General features: G+C 43.3%; 1 protein-coding gene across 1 annotated transcript in view; it reads right to left on the bottom strand.

The window, feature by feature from the left end:
- Positions 1 to 10,438: 10,438 nt before the first annotated feature.
- Positions 10,439 to 15,170, bottom strand: part of lig1 (ligase I, DNA, ATP-dependent) — a 61,566-nt gene continuing 56,834 nt past the window's right edge. The window contains 1 exon segment of the mRNA XM_061084314.1: positions 10,439 to 10,638. Coding sequence (XP_060940297.1) covers positions 10,564 to 10,638 — 75 coding nt within the window. The 3' untranslated portion in view covers positions 10,439 to 10,563.

The raw sequence follows: 15,170 nt of genomic DNA, 5'->3' as shown, positions 1-15,170 counted from the left end.
GGCCTCCGTCGTTAGACACCCGTGGAAATGTACTGAGCATATTTTCTTGTGATATTGTAATTTCCTTTGACGCACAAATAATTTCCAATGGGATGACAAAAAAGGAAAGGAGAAAAAAAGCCGAGCGCGGAGTCGAGAGACTGTGAGATAATCACAGTCTGGGAAAGCGTCCCGACTTGTAGATGTTAGCGGCTCTTGTCGACTCCATCCATGTCTAATTCCTCTGCTGTGTTGAGTGTGTTTGCCACAGTCGAGTGCAGCTGTGATCACCGGGCCGGCTGGCAGATGTGCAGAGAGGGAATGTCTTCTTCTAAATGTGGACGGCGTCTGTGAATGGCCGGCGCCGCTCAGCCGGGAGCGCTGGAGGGCTCCTGGCGGTCAAGATGTGGACAAAGCGCTGCACGCCACCGAGGGCTGGTTCACGCAAAGGTCATCGGACTAACGACTAACGCCAGCGAGGATCCGGTGAGGAGTGGAGAGCCGGACAAGTGGGGAACAAACAACCGGCGCCATCATAACCCAATCATAAAGTGGTCTCGTACACGACTGGATGGGCTGGCAGTTCTGCTGCAGGCGTTTGATAATCAAGCGAAACGTATCCACGACCAAATGCAGCAAATGAGCCGTGGCGAGCAATTGGCCAGAAAACTATCAGAAGTTAAACGCTTGAGGGCGGAATTAAATAAAACTACAGCAGTTGGTTTTTTTGCCATCTAGGTTCCTGATAGGACGCAGGTCAGCAACCTGCTGCTGAGAGAAGATCAGTCAGAACCAATCAGAAGCTTCTGAATAGAGTTAGTGCAGCTGAAGCAGTGATTCCCAACGAGGGGTCACTGGTCATTCAGTCATTAAAATCCATCCATCATATATAAGCTGAACCTTTGAGGGTCTTGGGGGACTGGTGCCAATACACCTTGGACAGGGTCGCCAATGTATCACAGGGCCAACATGGACAGCTGCCTAAATTAGATGATTGAGCAGAGAAGTTAAAAGCACGAAAAGTAATGGATGAAGTTAATGGTCCATTGAGTTATGATCCACGGATTTAGAGGAGAGTCATCTGTAGTTTCTTAAAAACCTTTTCCCCAAAAACACTACTCACGTCTGTGCCCTTGTCTGCGATGGGACGGAGACAATCAACATTCACTTCCTGGTCATATGACTGAAGTAGAGAAAGGTTTTCATTGGCTCTGATCGGTTGTGATTGAATCGAAACACCCAAGTAATCGTACAAATTTGGCAAGAAGAGGGGAGAGAGCTTCTCAGTTTTTCCTTTCATCACGTTGAACATGACGTGAGATGAACAGGACCAACACGTGAACTAAATTAGACGTTTGAGAAGAGAAGTTGATTTAACGGTCAATTGAGTTTAGTCGACAGGGTTGGGGGGGGGGCTAGGATCCATTGATATAGAGGAGAGTCATCTGTAGTTTCTTAAAAACCTTTTCCCCAAAAACACTACTCACATCTGACCCTTGTCTGCGATGGGATGGATAGAATCAACATTCACTTCCTGGTCAAATGAGTCTGAAGTAAAGACGGGTTTTTATTGGCTCTGATCGGTTGTGATTGCAACAAAACCCCAGAGTAATCGTGCAAATTTGGCAAGATGAGGTGAGAGAGCTTCTCAGTTTTTCCTTTCATGACGTTGAACGTTGGACAACTGCCTAAATTAGACGTTTGAGAAGAGAAGTTGAGTTAACGGTCACTTGAGTTTAGTCGACAGGGTTTGGGGGGGGCTAGGATCCATTGATATAGAGGAGAGTCATCTGTAGTTTCTGCAAAAACACTACTCACTTCTGACCCTTGTCTGCGATGGGATGGATACAATCAACATTCACTTCCTGGTCATATGACTCTGAAGTAAAGACGGGTTTATTGGCTCTGATCGGCCGTGATTGAAACTAAACACTTGAGCAATTTGACAAGATGAGGTGAGAGAGCTTCTCAGTTTTCCTTTCATGACGTTGAACATGACCTTAGATAAACTTCTTTACCGGCAATTGGCTGGAAGTCCATTGACTTTTATTCCCCACATCTAAAAAACCCACATATACTCAGAAGGTTTGGTGTAAAACAAGAATTGGTTTTGGCATCTACGTATAAACAACAGGTCTCTTGGCAAACGCTACAAAATTCCACCTTTAACTTCCAGTGACAGAGACCTTGAGCAGCAGATTAAATCCTGACTCTCGTGTTGAGGAAGCAAAGGACAAAAGGTTTATGACCTGGTTATAGATCCAGTCCCCAGAACAAAGAGGTACAGTTAGTTCAGCTGGAGCAGTGATCACAACGAGGGGTCACTGGTCATTCAGTAATTTCCATCCACCCATCATATATATAACACGTTTCCTTTGAGGGGACGGGTGCCAATACATCTTGGACAGGTCGCCAACGTATCACAGGGCCAACACATGAACTAAGTTAGATGTTTGAGAAGAGAAGTTGAAAGCACGGATCTATTCCACTGGTCAAAGACACGACTCACTTCTGACCCTTGTCTGCGATGGGATGGATACAATCAACATTCACTTCCTGGTCATATGACTCTGAAGTAAAGACAGGTTTTTATTGGCTCTGATCGGTTGTGATTGAAAAGAAACCCCAGAGTAATTATAGCAGCAATTTCTATTTAACTGATACTGGTGGCTGAGTTTGGTTTGATCCTGACGCATGTATAAAAGATGAGGAGTAGAGGTTTGTCCGGTTGGTCCCTTTGACCATTTATTGTAGAAAAAAGATGGTTTACAATTTGCTTGAAACAAACTAAATACATAAAACTAAACTCAAAAAAGTGTTTCCTTGCTCAGCCACGCCCAGATACTCTCGTGGCTGGCTCTATAAGCCTTTCCTCTTGGCTCCACCCTCCGCCTCTCAGGTTCAGTTCAGGTGTCCTTTAGGTGGGGTAAAAACATCTACAGACACAGTGTCACTCACACACATATGGCTAATGAAGAAAGATAACAAAGGTTAATATGGCTCCTACAGTAATCTTGCGAATTTGGTAAGATGAGGTGAGAGAGCACCAAGGTTTTCCTTTCATGACGTTGAACATGACGTGAGATGAACAGGGCCAACACGTGAACTGAATTAGACGTTTGAGAAGAGAAGTTGATTTAACGGTCACTTGAGTTTAGTCGACAGGGTTGGGGGGGGGCTAGGATCCATTGATATAGAGGAGAGTCATCTGTAGTTTCTTAAGAACCTTTTCTGAAAAAAGACTACTCACTTCTGGCCCTTGTCTGCGATGGGATGGATAGAATCAACATTCACTTCCTGGTCATATGACTCTGAAGTAAAGACGGGTTTATTGGCTCTGATTGGCCGTGATTGAATCTTAACACTTGAGCAATTTGGCAAGATGAGGTGAGAGAGCTTCTCAGTTTTCCTTTCATGACGTTGAACATGACCTTAGATGAACTTCTTTACCGGCAAAAGGCTGGAAGTCCATTGACTTTTATTCCCCACATATTCTTGTTTGTTCTAAAACAAGTATTGGTTTTGGCATCTACAATAAACAACAGGTCTCTTGGCAAACGCTACAAAATTCCACCTTTAACTTCTAGTGACAAAGATCACGAGCAGCAAATGAAATCCTGACTCTTGTGTTGAGGAAGCAAAGGACAAAAGGTTTATGACCTGGTTATAGATCCAGTCCCCAGAACAAAGAGGGGTCAGGAGAACTAAGTGTTTTCTTATGTAATCAGTTGGATTCGTTGGCACAGTCACACAAACTGGTTAAACTGAGCTGATGAGGTTCTGTGATGAGTCACCAGATCTGACCCGGGTGCTGAGGACCTGAGTGGAGACCGAGGGACGAGGGAAATCATATAAAAGGGCCACAAAAAAAAAAAAACGGGGGGGGCCTGACATCATCAAATCCGAAAGGTTACTGGCCAACGCTCGGCGCTCCTGCTCAAGAAAAACATTATTGATATTCCGTGGGTGGGGCCGGGCAACAATGGCCGGGCCTGTCCCTCCCTCCCTCTCTCCCTCATGGCCTGGCATGGCCGAGATGTCACAGAGAGCACCAGACAAATGGATGGAGGGATAGAAGAGGATGGAGGGATGGGGAGGAGGCGGAGGAGAACAAACGCATTGTTCTCCGGCTGGAGAAAGGGGTATTGTGACCGAGACAGATAGCTCATGTGGGAGAAAGGGGTGGGGTTGAGGGGGGGGCAACAGAGGACAGAGAAAGGTGAAACCAGGCAGTTTTTTTTTATAGACGCCCCTTCTTCTTCTTCACGAGCGTCAGAGGGAATCCAGAACCCGGCTTCAGGGGACGAGTCTCCAGCTCGAAGGAGACGTCCTCAGCTTCTCTCTCGTCCTCTCGTCCTCTCGTCCTCTCTTCCTCTCGTCCGTCTCCACCTCCGCTCCGGGTGCTTCTGTAGAAAAAGACTTTTCCCAACACGACCCTTAATCACATTTCCACATGTAGCAGAGCAGGTTTGGAGCAGGTAGCTGCAGCCATAGATATATACATAAAGACTAGATGTCTCGTTCGACAGAGCCAAACGTTCGCACATGGCGGCCATCTTGCTACAGGCGGCTCGCTCACCCATAACATTGTGTTGGTAGTGGTAAATAACCATAACTTGCTCAATTTTCAACCGATTTTTAAACGGGCTTGTTTGTTATAAACGTCAGAGATGTAGATATGACACTGCATACTTATGAATAATTATGTTATTTTCTAAAAGAATAATTTAAGAATAATTTATGCAGTGTCATAATTACATCTCTGACGTTTATAACAAACCAAACCGTTTAAAAATCGGTTGAAAATTGAGCAAGTTATGGTTATTTACCACTACCAACACAATGCTATGGTTGAGCGAGCAACCTCTGGCAAGATGGCCGCCATGTGGTGACGTCCGGCTCCGTCGAACGAGACATCTAGTCTTTATATATACCTATGGCTGGCTTACCCATAACATTGTGTTGGTAGTGGTAAATAACCATAACTTGCTCAATTTTCAACCGATTTTTAAACGGTCTGGTTTGTTATAAATGTCAGAGATGTAGTTATGACACTGCAGACATTATTCCATTTTTTTTAGAAAATAACATAATTATTCATAAGTATGCAGTGTCATATCTACATCTCTGACGTGATGAAAAATCGGTTGAAAATGGAGCAAGTTATGGTTATTTACCACTACCAACACAATGTTATGGGTGAGCGAGCTGCCTGTAGCAAGATGGCCGCCATGTGGGGACGTTGGTCTCTGTTGGCCGGCAAAGCAGACGAGACATCTAGTCTTTATATATATCTATGAGCTGCAGCCTCCTCCCGGCGGGACCGGGTCTGAACGGGTGACTTGATGTGAACTAACAGCACAGCTGCTCCAACACAGGCTGGGACCTGGGGGGGGGGGGCTGCTGTGCTGCGATGCCCTGCAGGCGCGTGATGTGTGCACCAGCTGCCCCCCCCAGTAAACATCAATGACACAACAACACACACACACACACACACACACACACACACACACACACACACACAACCACGGGCAGTTAACCAGGCACCCACACTGAGATGATAAAAAAAGAAAACACATTCACACATCACGTACAAAAGGAAACAAACACAAAACGACTCGGCGTGCAGGTGCATGAACTCAACACAAAAGATACACAACGATCCAAAGAGCTTCACACTTCCCTTCACTCACACAATCCAACGTACACAAATTAGGCAAAGAGGTTTGCCGCATTACACCCTCCAGAGTAAATCACAACAAAAGCCCGGATCATACAACGCACACAATATGGAACCGAATTCATTACATATTTGCATTTTCAATATTTCATGCTCTGGTGCCTGGTTGATTTCCATTAGGGTTTTTTTTCCATCCCTCACCCGGGTTCGTTCAAGACAACTTCTAACACAACAGCTGACAAGTGATATTAGAAATTCAGATTTAGTAACATGAGCAAATTGTTTCTGTGTGTTAATGACGTCCAAGATGAGAGTCACATGTAGAGGAGGTAAGATACACATGTAAATAGAGACCGATTTTATGGGGGGGGAAGCAATTCAGTACATACATAAATACATATATACATAAATATACATATAACACATACATATATATTGAAAAGGAGAAATGACAAAGATTTGTGTCTTTCTTCAGGGTTCATACACATTTTGATCGATGGATTTCCATGACTTTTCAACAACTTTAAACCAAATTTCCATGTCCAAACATTTTGTGAAATCTCGTTCTATACATGAAAAAGTGACAAAATGTAGTATTTAAACTAGCAATGAGAATTCCAAGTATACCTTACGCATACGGCCTCATACTAACTCATTTTGAGAGCGTACGTCTGCTTATATTTTGAGTGTATTTCTTTAAAAGCATGTGAGTTATTTAAAACTCAGCGTAAATGAACGACATGAAAAAAATATGAATATAACAAATTTCCATGACTTTTCCAAAACTTTTGGGATTTTTTTTTTTCCAGGACTTTTCCAGGCCTGGAAATACACGTTTTACAATTCCATGACTATTCCAGGTTTTCCATGACCGTAGGAACCCTGTTTCTTAAACCCTTATGACAAAAAAATGCGATTGAGGTTTGATATTTTACAGTTTAATTGTGAACTTGTTTGTTTTCTGTGAATTTTTCAATTGTTAAGTTTTCATAACAATATGTCTGTGAAGGTTCATATCCCCGATGTGACCAGGGACCATGTTGTCATGGGATCACACCTTTGAATTACCCATGAGCACTTGGGGCGGTTGGATCTCAACCAGGTTAGAATCTTAAACTTCCTTTTAACTTCAATAGAATCTTTTCAAGAGACAGACACACACCTGCCTCAGTGGCTCCAGCTGCACGTTTATCCACAACACACACACACACAAACACACACAGACACACACACACACACACACACAGGGTAAACACCAGCCTTGCTGTGGCAGCCAGTAAAAAAAAAATCACAGTACATAAAAACAGCAGCAGATGAAAAGGGCGAACGCTGGATTCTGAATCTCCATGATTATTCCACCACAATGGTTTTGTTCTCCAGCTCCCTTCAGCAGACACAGGACACGGCCCACACACACAAATAATAGGCAAACCACCCACTGTGCAGTATGCATACTCGCACACAGAGATGGCAAAACAAACCGTGGTCTCGCAGCCCCCCCCACGACTATCGGAAACACAAACCGCTCTGAACGTGGAAGCGGAGACGACGGCGAGTCGCACGCTGCGTGAGTCACCGCAGCCGAGGGAACGATTCACATGCAAATCTCCTGCAGCCGACTCCAGCTCCGTGCAGGAGAGAGAGAGAGATGTTTGGATCCTTGCAGCCGCACAACTGCCAGACAACACAACTCTGGAGCAAGGCATTACTGATCACCTGGTATACACCCCCCCTCCCAGGATTAGAGCGAGATTAGGGTTCCCGGGAGAGTGAGTATGTTCCCAGAGCCCAATGTTCCCACAGCTCTATGTTCCCACAGCTCTATGTTCCCACAGCCCTATGTTCCCACAGCCCTATGTTCCCACAGCTCTATGTTCCCACAGCCCTATGTTCCCACAGCTCTATGTTCCCACAGCTCTATATTCCCACAGCCCTATGTTCCCACAGCCCTATGTTCCCACATTTCTAATATTCATTACAAAATTAGGCCCTATGTTCCTACAGTTCCCACATTTCTACCCCTGCCTGGTAGTTAAGGGTTCACCATTCCGTAGCTGGCGATTTGAAGGAGCTGGCTAGCTTCCAAACTCTCTTGAGCTCAACACCGCTAACCCTAAACCTAAACCTAACCATAACCCTAAACCTAACCATAACCCTAAACCTAACCCTAACCCTAACCTTAACGCTAACCCTAAACCTAACCCTAACCTTCAGAAAAATCTAGAAATGTGGGAACATCGGGACTAATTTTTCAAAATAAATCTGGGAACATAGGTCTGTGGGAACATAGGTCCTAATTTTCAAAATTGTCAGTGAAAAAAAAAATGTGGGAACATAGAGCTGACCCCGGGTTCCCAGCCAGGCTAAGAGCTGAGAGGCTAAATTCTAACGGCAGCTCACACACTCACAACCCAGTGATATCGTACTGTTGTGTGTTTACCGTGATTTTATTGCAGCGACCGTTTGTTAATTAGCTTCTACACAAAGTCCAGATGAGGCTGATGGGGATCGTCACTCGCTCGGCAGGTGGATCTGATCGTAAACTTTACGAGACGAAATTAACATATCGACTCCTCTGTGGTCCGGCAGGAGAAAGTCGGGGGATCAGCACAACGATAACATTCGTCCTGGGGGGGGCATGAGTGTGAGAGTGGCCGATAGCAAAGTGCTGAGCGGCTGCTGAGCGATTCCATGTGTGAGCCTCACGGTGGCTTTAGAGGAAAGGTCAGGAAACCACCAAAGCCTATGGTGGTTCACCCTCTCGGGACCATGAATCCCCATCTAAATGTCAAGTAGAGCAATCAACCTGAATACTGGACAGTGAGAGATAGAGACGGTCCACAAGAGTGAAGCCAAATAGTCTGGATTGCCCCCTGGTGGCTGGCTGCGGTATGGATCATGAACCCCATGTCCTCCATGTTAGGGGATGGGCCGAAATTAAAAAGTACATTTTCCCAGATGGTTTACGGGAGAGATTAATTTCTATGTGTGTTTCTCCTTAGTTATTCTTTGTTATAAAATCAGGCACAGACTCCAAATCACGTCTTCGGCCTAAGATCCTTTTGTTTTACTCCTGGAAAGAAAAATATCCAGGACCAATATCCAGGAGAATCTAGAAATTAGTACATAAAGCATTAATTACTCAAAAGGCACTTCTGGCAAGAATAAGTGTTATAATATGGGAAATATATTTAAGTGTGTATTTACAGACGTCAGTATTCATGATTGAAAATCAACATTTACTATATATTATATCACCTCAGTATTAACAGCTATGTACCACTTCAGATTGTCCAAAACATTTCCTTGTTCTTTCATTCTCATATTCATACATATACGACTTTGGTCTTCAAATATATAATAACAGTCGTCCACCTGTGTATTGAGTCCTTGTGGACATAACTGGACAGTGAGAGATATAGAGATGGTCCCCAAAAGTGAAGCCAAATAGTCTGGGTTGCCCCCTGGTGGCTGGCTGCGGTATGGATCATGAACCCTGCATCCTCCATGTTAGTGGATGGGCCGAAATCAAAAGTACATTTTTTCAGAGGGTTTACGGGAGCGATTAATTTCTCTGTGTGTTTTTCGTTAGTTATTCTTTGCTATAAAATCAGGCGCAGACTCCAAATCACGTCTTTGGCCAATGATCGCTTGGTTTTACTCCAGGAAAATCTAGAAATGAGTACATAAAGCATCAAGTACTCAAAAGGAACTTCTGGCAAGAATGAGTGTTATAATATAGGAAATACATTTAAGTGTGTATTTTCAGACGTCAGTATTCATGATTGAAAAATCAACATTTACTATATATTACATCACCTCAATATTAACAGCCATGTACCACTTCAGATTGTCCTTGTTCTCTCATTCTCATATTCATACAGACGACATTGGTATTAAAATATATAACAGTCGTCCTCCTGTGTGTTGAGTCCTTGTGGAAATAAGTAAACAGCATCACTTTAATGCTGAGAGTTAGTTTCTCTGCAGATTAATAAAAAAACGTTCTTTGGGTCTTTCATGTAGATCTGTCGCCCTCGTATGATTTGAACCTGCACAACTCAATCATTCAGCGTCCGTCATCGAAGGGATTCAGAGATTCTCGGATGTTGTTCGAGCTCTTAATGAGTTTCTTCGAGATCAGAGAACGAGAACACTAGTTACATCTCGACTCAGAGAAACACTCTCGTCCTCTCGCTCGGCAGCAGAGGAAACTCACAATCCTCCTCGCTCCTCCATTAATAACCGTCCGTCCTTGGCTCTCAATCTGCCCCCCCTCCCTCACCCTCCCTCCCCTCCGCGGCAGCCTCTGATTGATTCAGGCTGGACAGTTAGTGGATTTCCATCATCTAATGCAAGCTGTGAGTGCTTCTCTTTTGTCCGGCTGTTTGAGCAACTGTCAGCTCCGACCTCTTTTCCTGCTTCTACCAACGGTTTCTGGCAGCCGGCGATCTCCTTGGCTCCTCCCTCTTATTGAGCCTCACGCGCCTCGTGCACTTTCACCGCCACCTTTCGAGTTCTTCAGCAGAACTCTGGCCAGGTGAAAGGATTGGTATGCGTTCCAGACATTTCATGTTTTTGCCCGGGCGGTTTCTGCACAGTGAATTTTTGATAAGAGATCTATAACTGGGGAGATGTGAGTTGATCTGAGGCGTTTTTAAAATTGATGTGCTCCATACGAAGCGAGATATTTACACAACTTTGGCTCGGTAACGGAAAAAAATCGTAGCCGGTAAAAGCAGCAGCTTCGATTCGTCGATAACACAAACAGACGGGAGCTTAAAACTGGAAGGAACCTTTATTTTCATTTCATTACAACAAGAAAAGAAGATATTTACAATTACATTGAGATTTGCCGATATTTATCAATTTTTTTTTTCTCTCCGGCAGATGACTGGAGATGATCAGTAGTAATCCTCCGGGTCGGCCTTGTCTCCCTGGTTCTGGATCTGCTGCTGCTTCTTGTACAAATCAGCGATCTGCAGCACAGGAGAAGGAGCAGAAGGGAAGGAGAGAGAGAGAGAGAGGGGGGGGAGGGCAGGATGGACAGAGGGAGGGAGAGAGGGAGAGAAGAAGATCAGGAAGTAAGGTCAGTAACATGAAGAGGAAAAGCTAAAAATAAAAGTTTGATTATTCATGTCCTGGGCTGCTTTGAAGTCGGTGACTCCCAGCTGCCGACTGGGAGACGGAGGTTTGCGATCACTGGAGCTCACCGGGGTTCGGTGGGGGGGTGAGGAGGGGTGAGGAGGGGTGAGGAGGCCCGACAATGAATAATGTGTGAGCAGCGAGTCCAGCCAGTCTCCTCAGCACCAGCACCGAAACATCCCATTGTTTCAGGATCCAGGCGACGCTCTGATCCTCTGAACCCGAGATGTTCTCAAAAGTTTCCTTTAATTGAAACTTTGTGTTGTTCTGACGAGTGTGTGTCTGTGTGCAGCCTCGCGGGAAACACCTGAGAGAAAGTGTAACCGGATGCAGCCGATGTTACGACCTCGACTCTAACGAGCAGAAGCCCGAGATTCCTCCGGCAGCAGATGCTCGAGTCGGTGAAAACTCACATTATGCCGCGGCTCACATCTAATGAAGGAGGAGAGAAAGTTTGGGCTCAGGTAGAAAAAGAGAAAATCCAGAGTTGAGCTGAATTCTCTCAGTCTCATTAAAACTCAGAGTTTCCTGTTTGCTGATAAACAACAACCTGCTCGTCTGATATCGGGATTCCATTGTTAAACAGGAAGTTGTTTGTGTGTCGGTTCCCGGTTTGTTGAACCAGACTCGAGGTTCGATGCTGGCGAGTGCGACTTCAGATTTCTGAGTGGCGCCTGGAGACGGCTCCTCGAACAAAGAGTTGGAAGGTGAAACAAACCAGAGGAACATGGCTGCTGTGTGTCTGGGAGATTGATTTTTATGTTCGATTGATAAAAGCATTTCTCTGATGTTTTAGTGTGTCTCAGAGAAAGTGTGATTCAACACAAACTGCCACTTAGACTGAGATGGAAGAATCATCTCTCGGTGTTAATGACGTTGAGGTTTTCAGATTTGAACCCAGACAATCTGCTGATTTATATCTTGTTGTTTATGAAACAAATATGCAGAACATTTGTTTTTTACTGCTTCAGAGTGGGAAGAATTTACTGAGATGGATAGATAGATAGATAGATAGATAGATAGATAGATAGATAGATAGATAGATAGATAGATAGATAGATAGATAGATAGATAGATAGATAGATAGATAGATAGATAGATAGATAGATAGATAGATAGATAGATAGATAGATAGATAGATAGATAGATAGATAGATAGATAGATAGATAGATAGATAGATAGATAGATAGATAGATAGATAGATAGATAGATAGATAGATAGATAGATAGATAGATAGATAGATAGATTACTTTATTCATCCCCGAAGGGAAATTAAGTCGTCATAGCAGCCGGTATATTTGAATACAATAAAATAAAATACAATAGAATAAAATAAAAAATATTGAGGTAGAAAGAATAAAAACAGAAACACAAGATAAATAGGTAGATAAGGTGCAGTGGCAAGATGATGGTAATAGTACTGATGATATGATGGTAATGTTATTGTTAGACAGTATATAAAAATAGTACAGTATATATAGTATATAATATAACATAATATATATTTATATATGATAGTAATTAAACCAATGGTGACATGTTATATCAGATAAATATTCACAAACTCAGATAAATATAAACAAACTGTTTATTCCTATAAATCAACAGCTCAACAGAGAAAGTTTGACTTAATTTAATGTTAAAAACAAAAAACTTTTAATTACCCCCCCCCCATCAGGAGGTTTAACATGTAATAAATTTAGCTTCAGTTAATGACTTTGATCTTGATTTAATCATTTTATCTGTAAACAAATTCAAATTCAGAAGGAAAAATCTAAAAACTAAATTATTTGACTTTTTTCTTAATGAAGGAGCTTGTTTCAATTTGAGTTATTTTCCATTTGATAAATTAAAATCACTTTTAGAAATGATTGTGAGAATGTTGATTAATTCAACATTTTTTTGTTGAACATTTATCAGGTAATACTTCTGGTTCCATATTCTTAAGAGTTAGAATGAATGTTTTCTTTTTGTGAAGACGTTCTTAACATTAACTTAATGTTTTAACAACCATATAATTAATTGTTTTATCCCGAATCTAATTGGCAGGAAATTTGATAATGAAAAATCAATGTTTGTTGAGGCCGTCGTTGTAATATTTATTCTAATTACACTAAATTGTTTTAGCTTTATAAATAAATTAAGACAGAGAAGCTGAGAGTAAAGAGATAAATACTGAATTTATCTTTAAGGAATCGATTCTTTTCTTCTATTTTAAGAGAACGTGACTCCGCCTCTGCAGTTAAACAGGTAGTTCTTTATATTCAGTGTGATCTGACTCGTGATTCAGCTCAGTTTGGTTGAGTTATGATAAAATAATGATGAGCTGCTGGATCCACAGGCAGGTCAGAGACAAGCCAGGAAACATTTAGAATAAATAACAATTTTATTTCTCTTTTTGATAAATGGTCTCAGAGACAAGTGCAGTGTCCATTAGTGATCACAGAGAAACCACCAGAAGGTTCAGTGTAGACACACAGGCTCTGGTTGTTGTGTGTGTGTGTTCATGTGTGTGTGTGTGTGTGTGTGTGTGTGTGTGTGTTCAGGTGGAAGCTCAGTTAACCTGCACATCTCTAATGTACAACAACTCTCACAGTTTGCTGGATGATGATATATCTCCCTCACTGGAGTCCTGAGGCGATGCTGCTGCTGCTGATGCTCACTCTCCCACAGCTCCCTCTCTCCCTCTCTCCCACTCTCCCTCTCTCCCACAGCTTCGTGCTGGGACGTGCATCGAGAGGACGCAGCATAACCCAATGCTGGTGTTAAAAAAGAAACTCTGTCCTTGTGGTGCTGGTCGCCCTTGATTCGTACAGGACGCCTCTTGTGAGGTGACCGTGATGATGCATCATCTCCACACGACACTTAAAGTAACAAGATCCGACTCACATGTTTTCAGAGTCGAGCTGTTTGACCTCGTGAGCCTCACAACACCATCAATTCATATCTGATGCTTGAAAATGTGCTTCTGACTTCATTCTGTACTTCACTGAACTGATGGTTTCACATCCCGGAGGTGGTTGTTTTGCCTCCTTCCTTCTGTTTGTGGATTTATTTAAGAATTAATTAAGATATTAAGATACATTTATTTGTCCCAAACACATGCACAGACATGCACAAGCACACTCATGCAATTGTAGGGAAATTTAACCTCTGCTTTTAACCCATCTGGTGCAGGACACAGAGCAGTGAGCAGCCATGTACGGCGCCCGGGGAGCAGATGTTGGGGGAGTAAGGTGCCTTGCTCAGGGGCACTAGACAGGGTAGGGAGAATCCTCTTGGATTTTTGGACAGATCAATCCAGGTTCGTCTTTCTGTTGTTTCTCCGTGGAGTCGAACCAGAGACCTTTTCTGCCCATAGTCCAAGTTCCTGCCACTAGTCAGCAGGATTACGCAAAAACTATTAATTCCATAAACTTGTCGGGAGGTTTTCTTGTCACGTTCTTTTACTAAACACATTTTTCTATAGTCTCTACATAAGAAGTCCGACCTTGTACCTGCCGACCGGTTTGCTTCACATCTCTTCCCTCACACGTGTGCAGCAGCAGCTCTCTGACCTGCTGTGGCCTTCACGCCTGTGTGTGTCTGCTCTGTCAGTCACGCTGCTGCTGCCAAGAAGCCAATGTAGGCTGTAATTATATTATGTCAATAAGTTCACAGATCATTAGGTGAAGGGCGGGAGTTATTCCTGCTGCTCGCTCGGAACGTGGGTGAATATGACGGCTTTCAAAACACAAGGTCCAAACACTGAGCTGACGTGTGGACGCACAACTGTGTGATGTGTGCGTCTACACACTGGTTGTGTTGCAGCTGCCAGACAACCAGCTCCTGGAAGCTGAGCCGTGTTTAAACATTACAGAAACTCCTGCCCCTCACCTAATGATCTGTTCACTTATTGACATAATATAATTACAGACTTCATCGGGTTTTTGGCAGTGGCAGCAACGATGGCGGTGCAGGGACACACACACACAAACACACATGTGGGGGGGTTGTGTGGTCAAAGAAACAACTGCTGAGCATCCATTCACGCTCACTTCACCTTATGTTTCTCTGAATACAGTTTGATATTTGCTCTCAGGCTTTTTCTCAATGCTGTATATTGACGTTTGTGTGATTCCTGCTCAGCGTCTTTTCTCCAGAGCTTCTAACATTTACTTGTTTTGTCTGTTGCCTCTGGATGTTTATCTGTCGACGGCGGAGACAGCGAGAAACGTCCTTGACGAGTAAAGAAGCATGTGATGTCAGCAGAAGAAAAAAATATCTGCTGTGGATTGATCTTTGTTATTTTAATGGTTTTAATGGACACGTGAATGTTCATTTGATGCTAAAAAGAAACAAATTTCTACAGGAGTTGAATCCAA

Source organism: Limanda limanda, chromosome 13 (assembly GCF_963576545.1).
Source record: "Limanda limanda chromosome 13, fLimLim1.1, whole genome shotgun sequence".
Lineage (NCBI taxonomy): Eukaryota > Metazoa > Chordata > Actinopteri > Pleuronectiformes > Pleuronectidae > Limanda > Limanda limanda.
The sequence above is the reverse complement of the archived record's forward strand: the minus strand, read 5'-3'. Positions and strand labels throughout refer to the sequence as shown.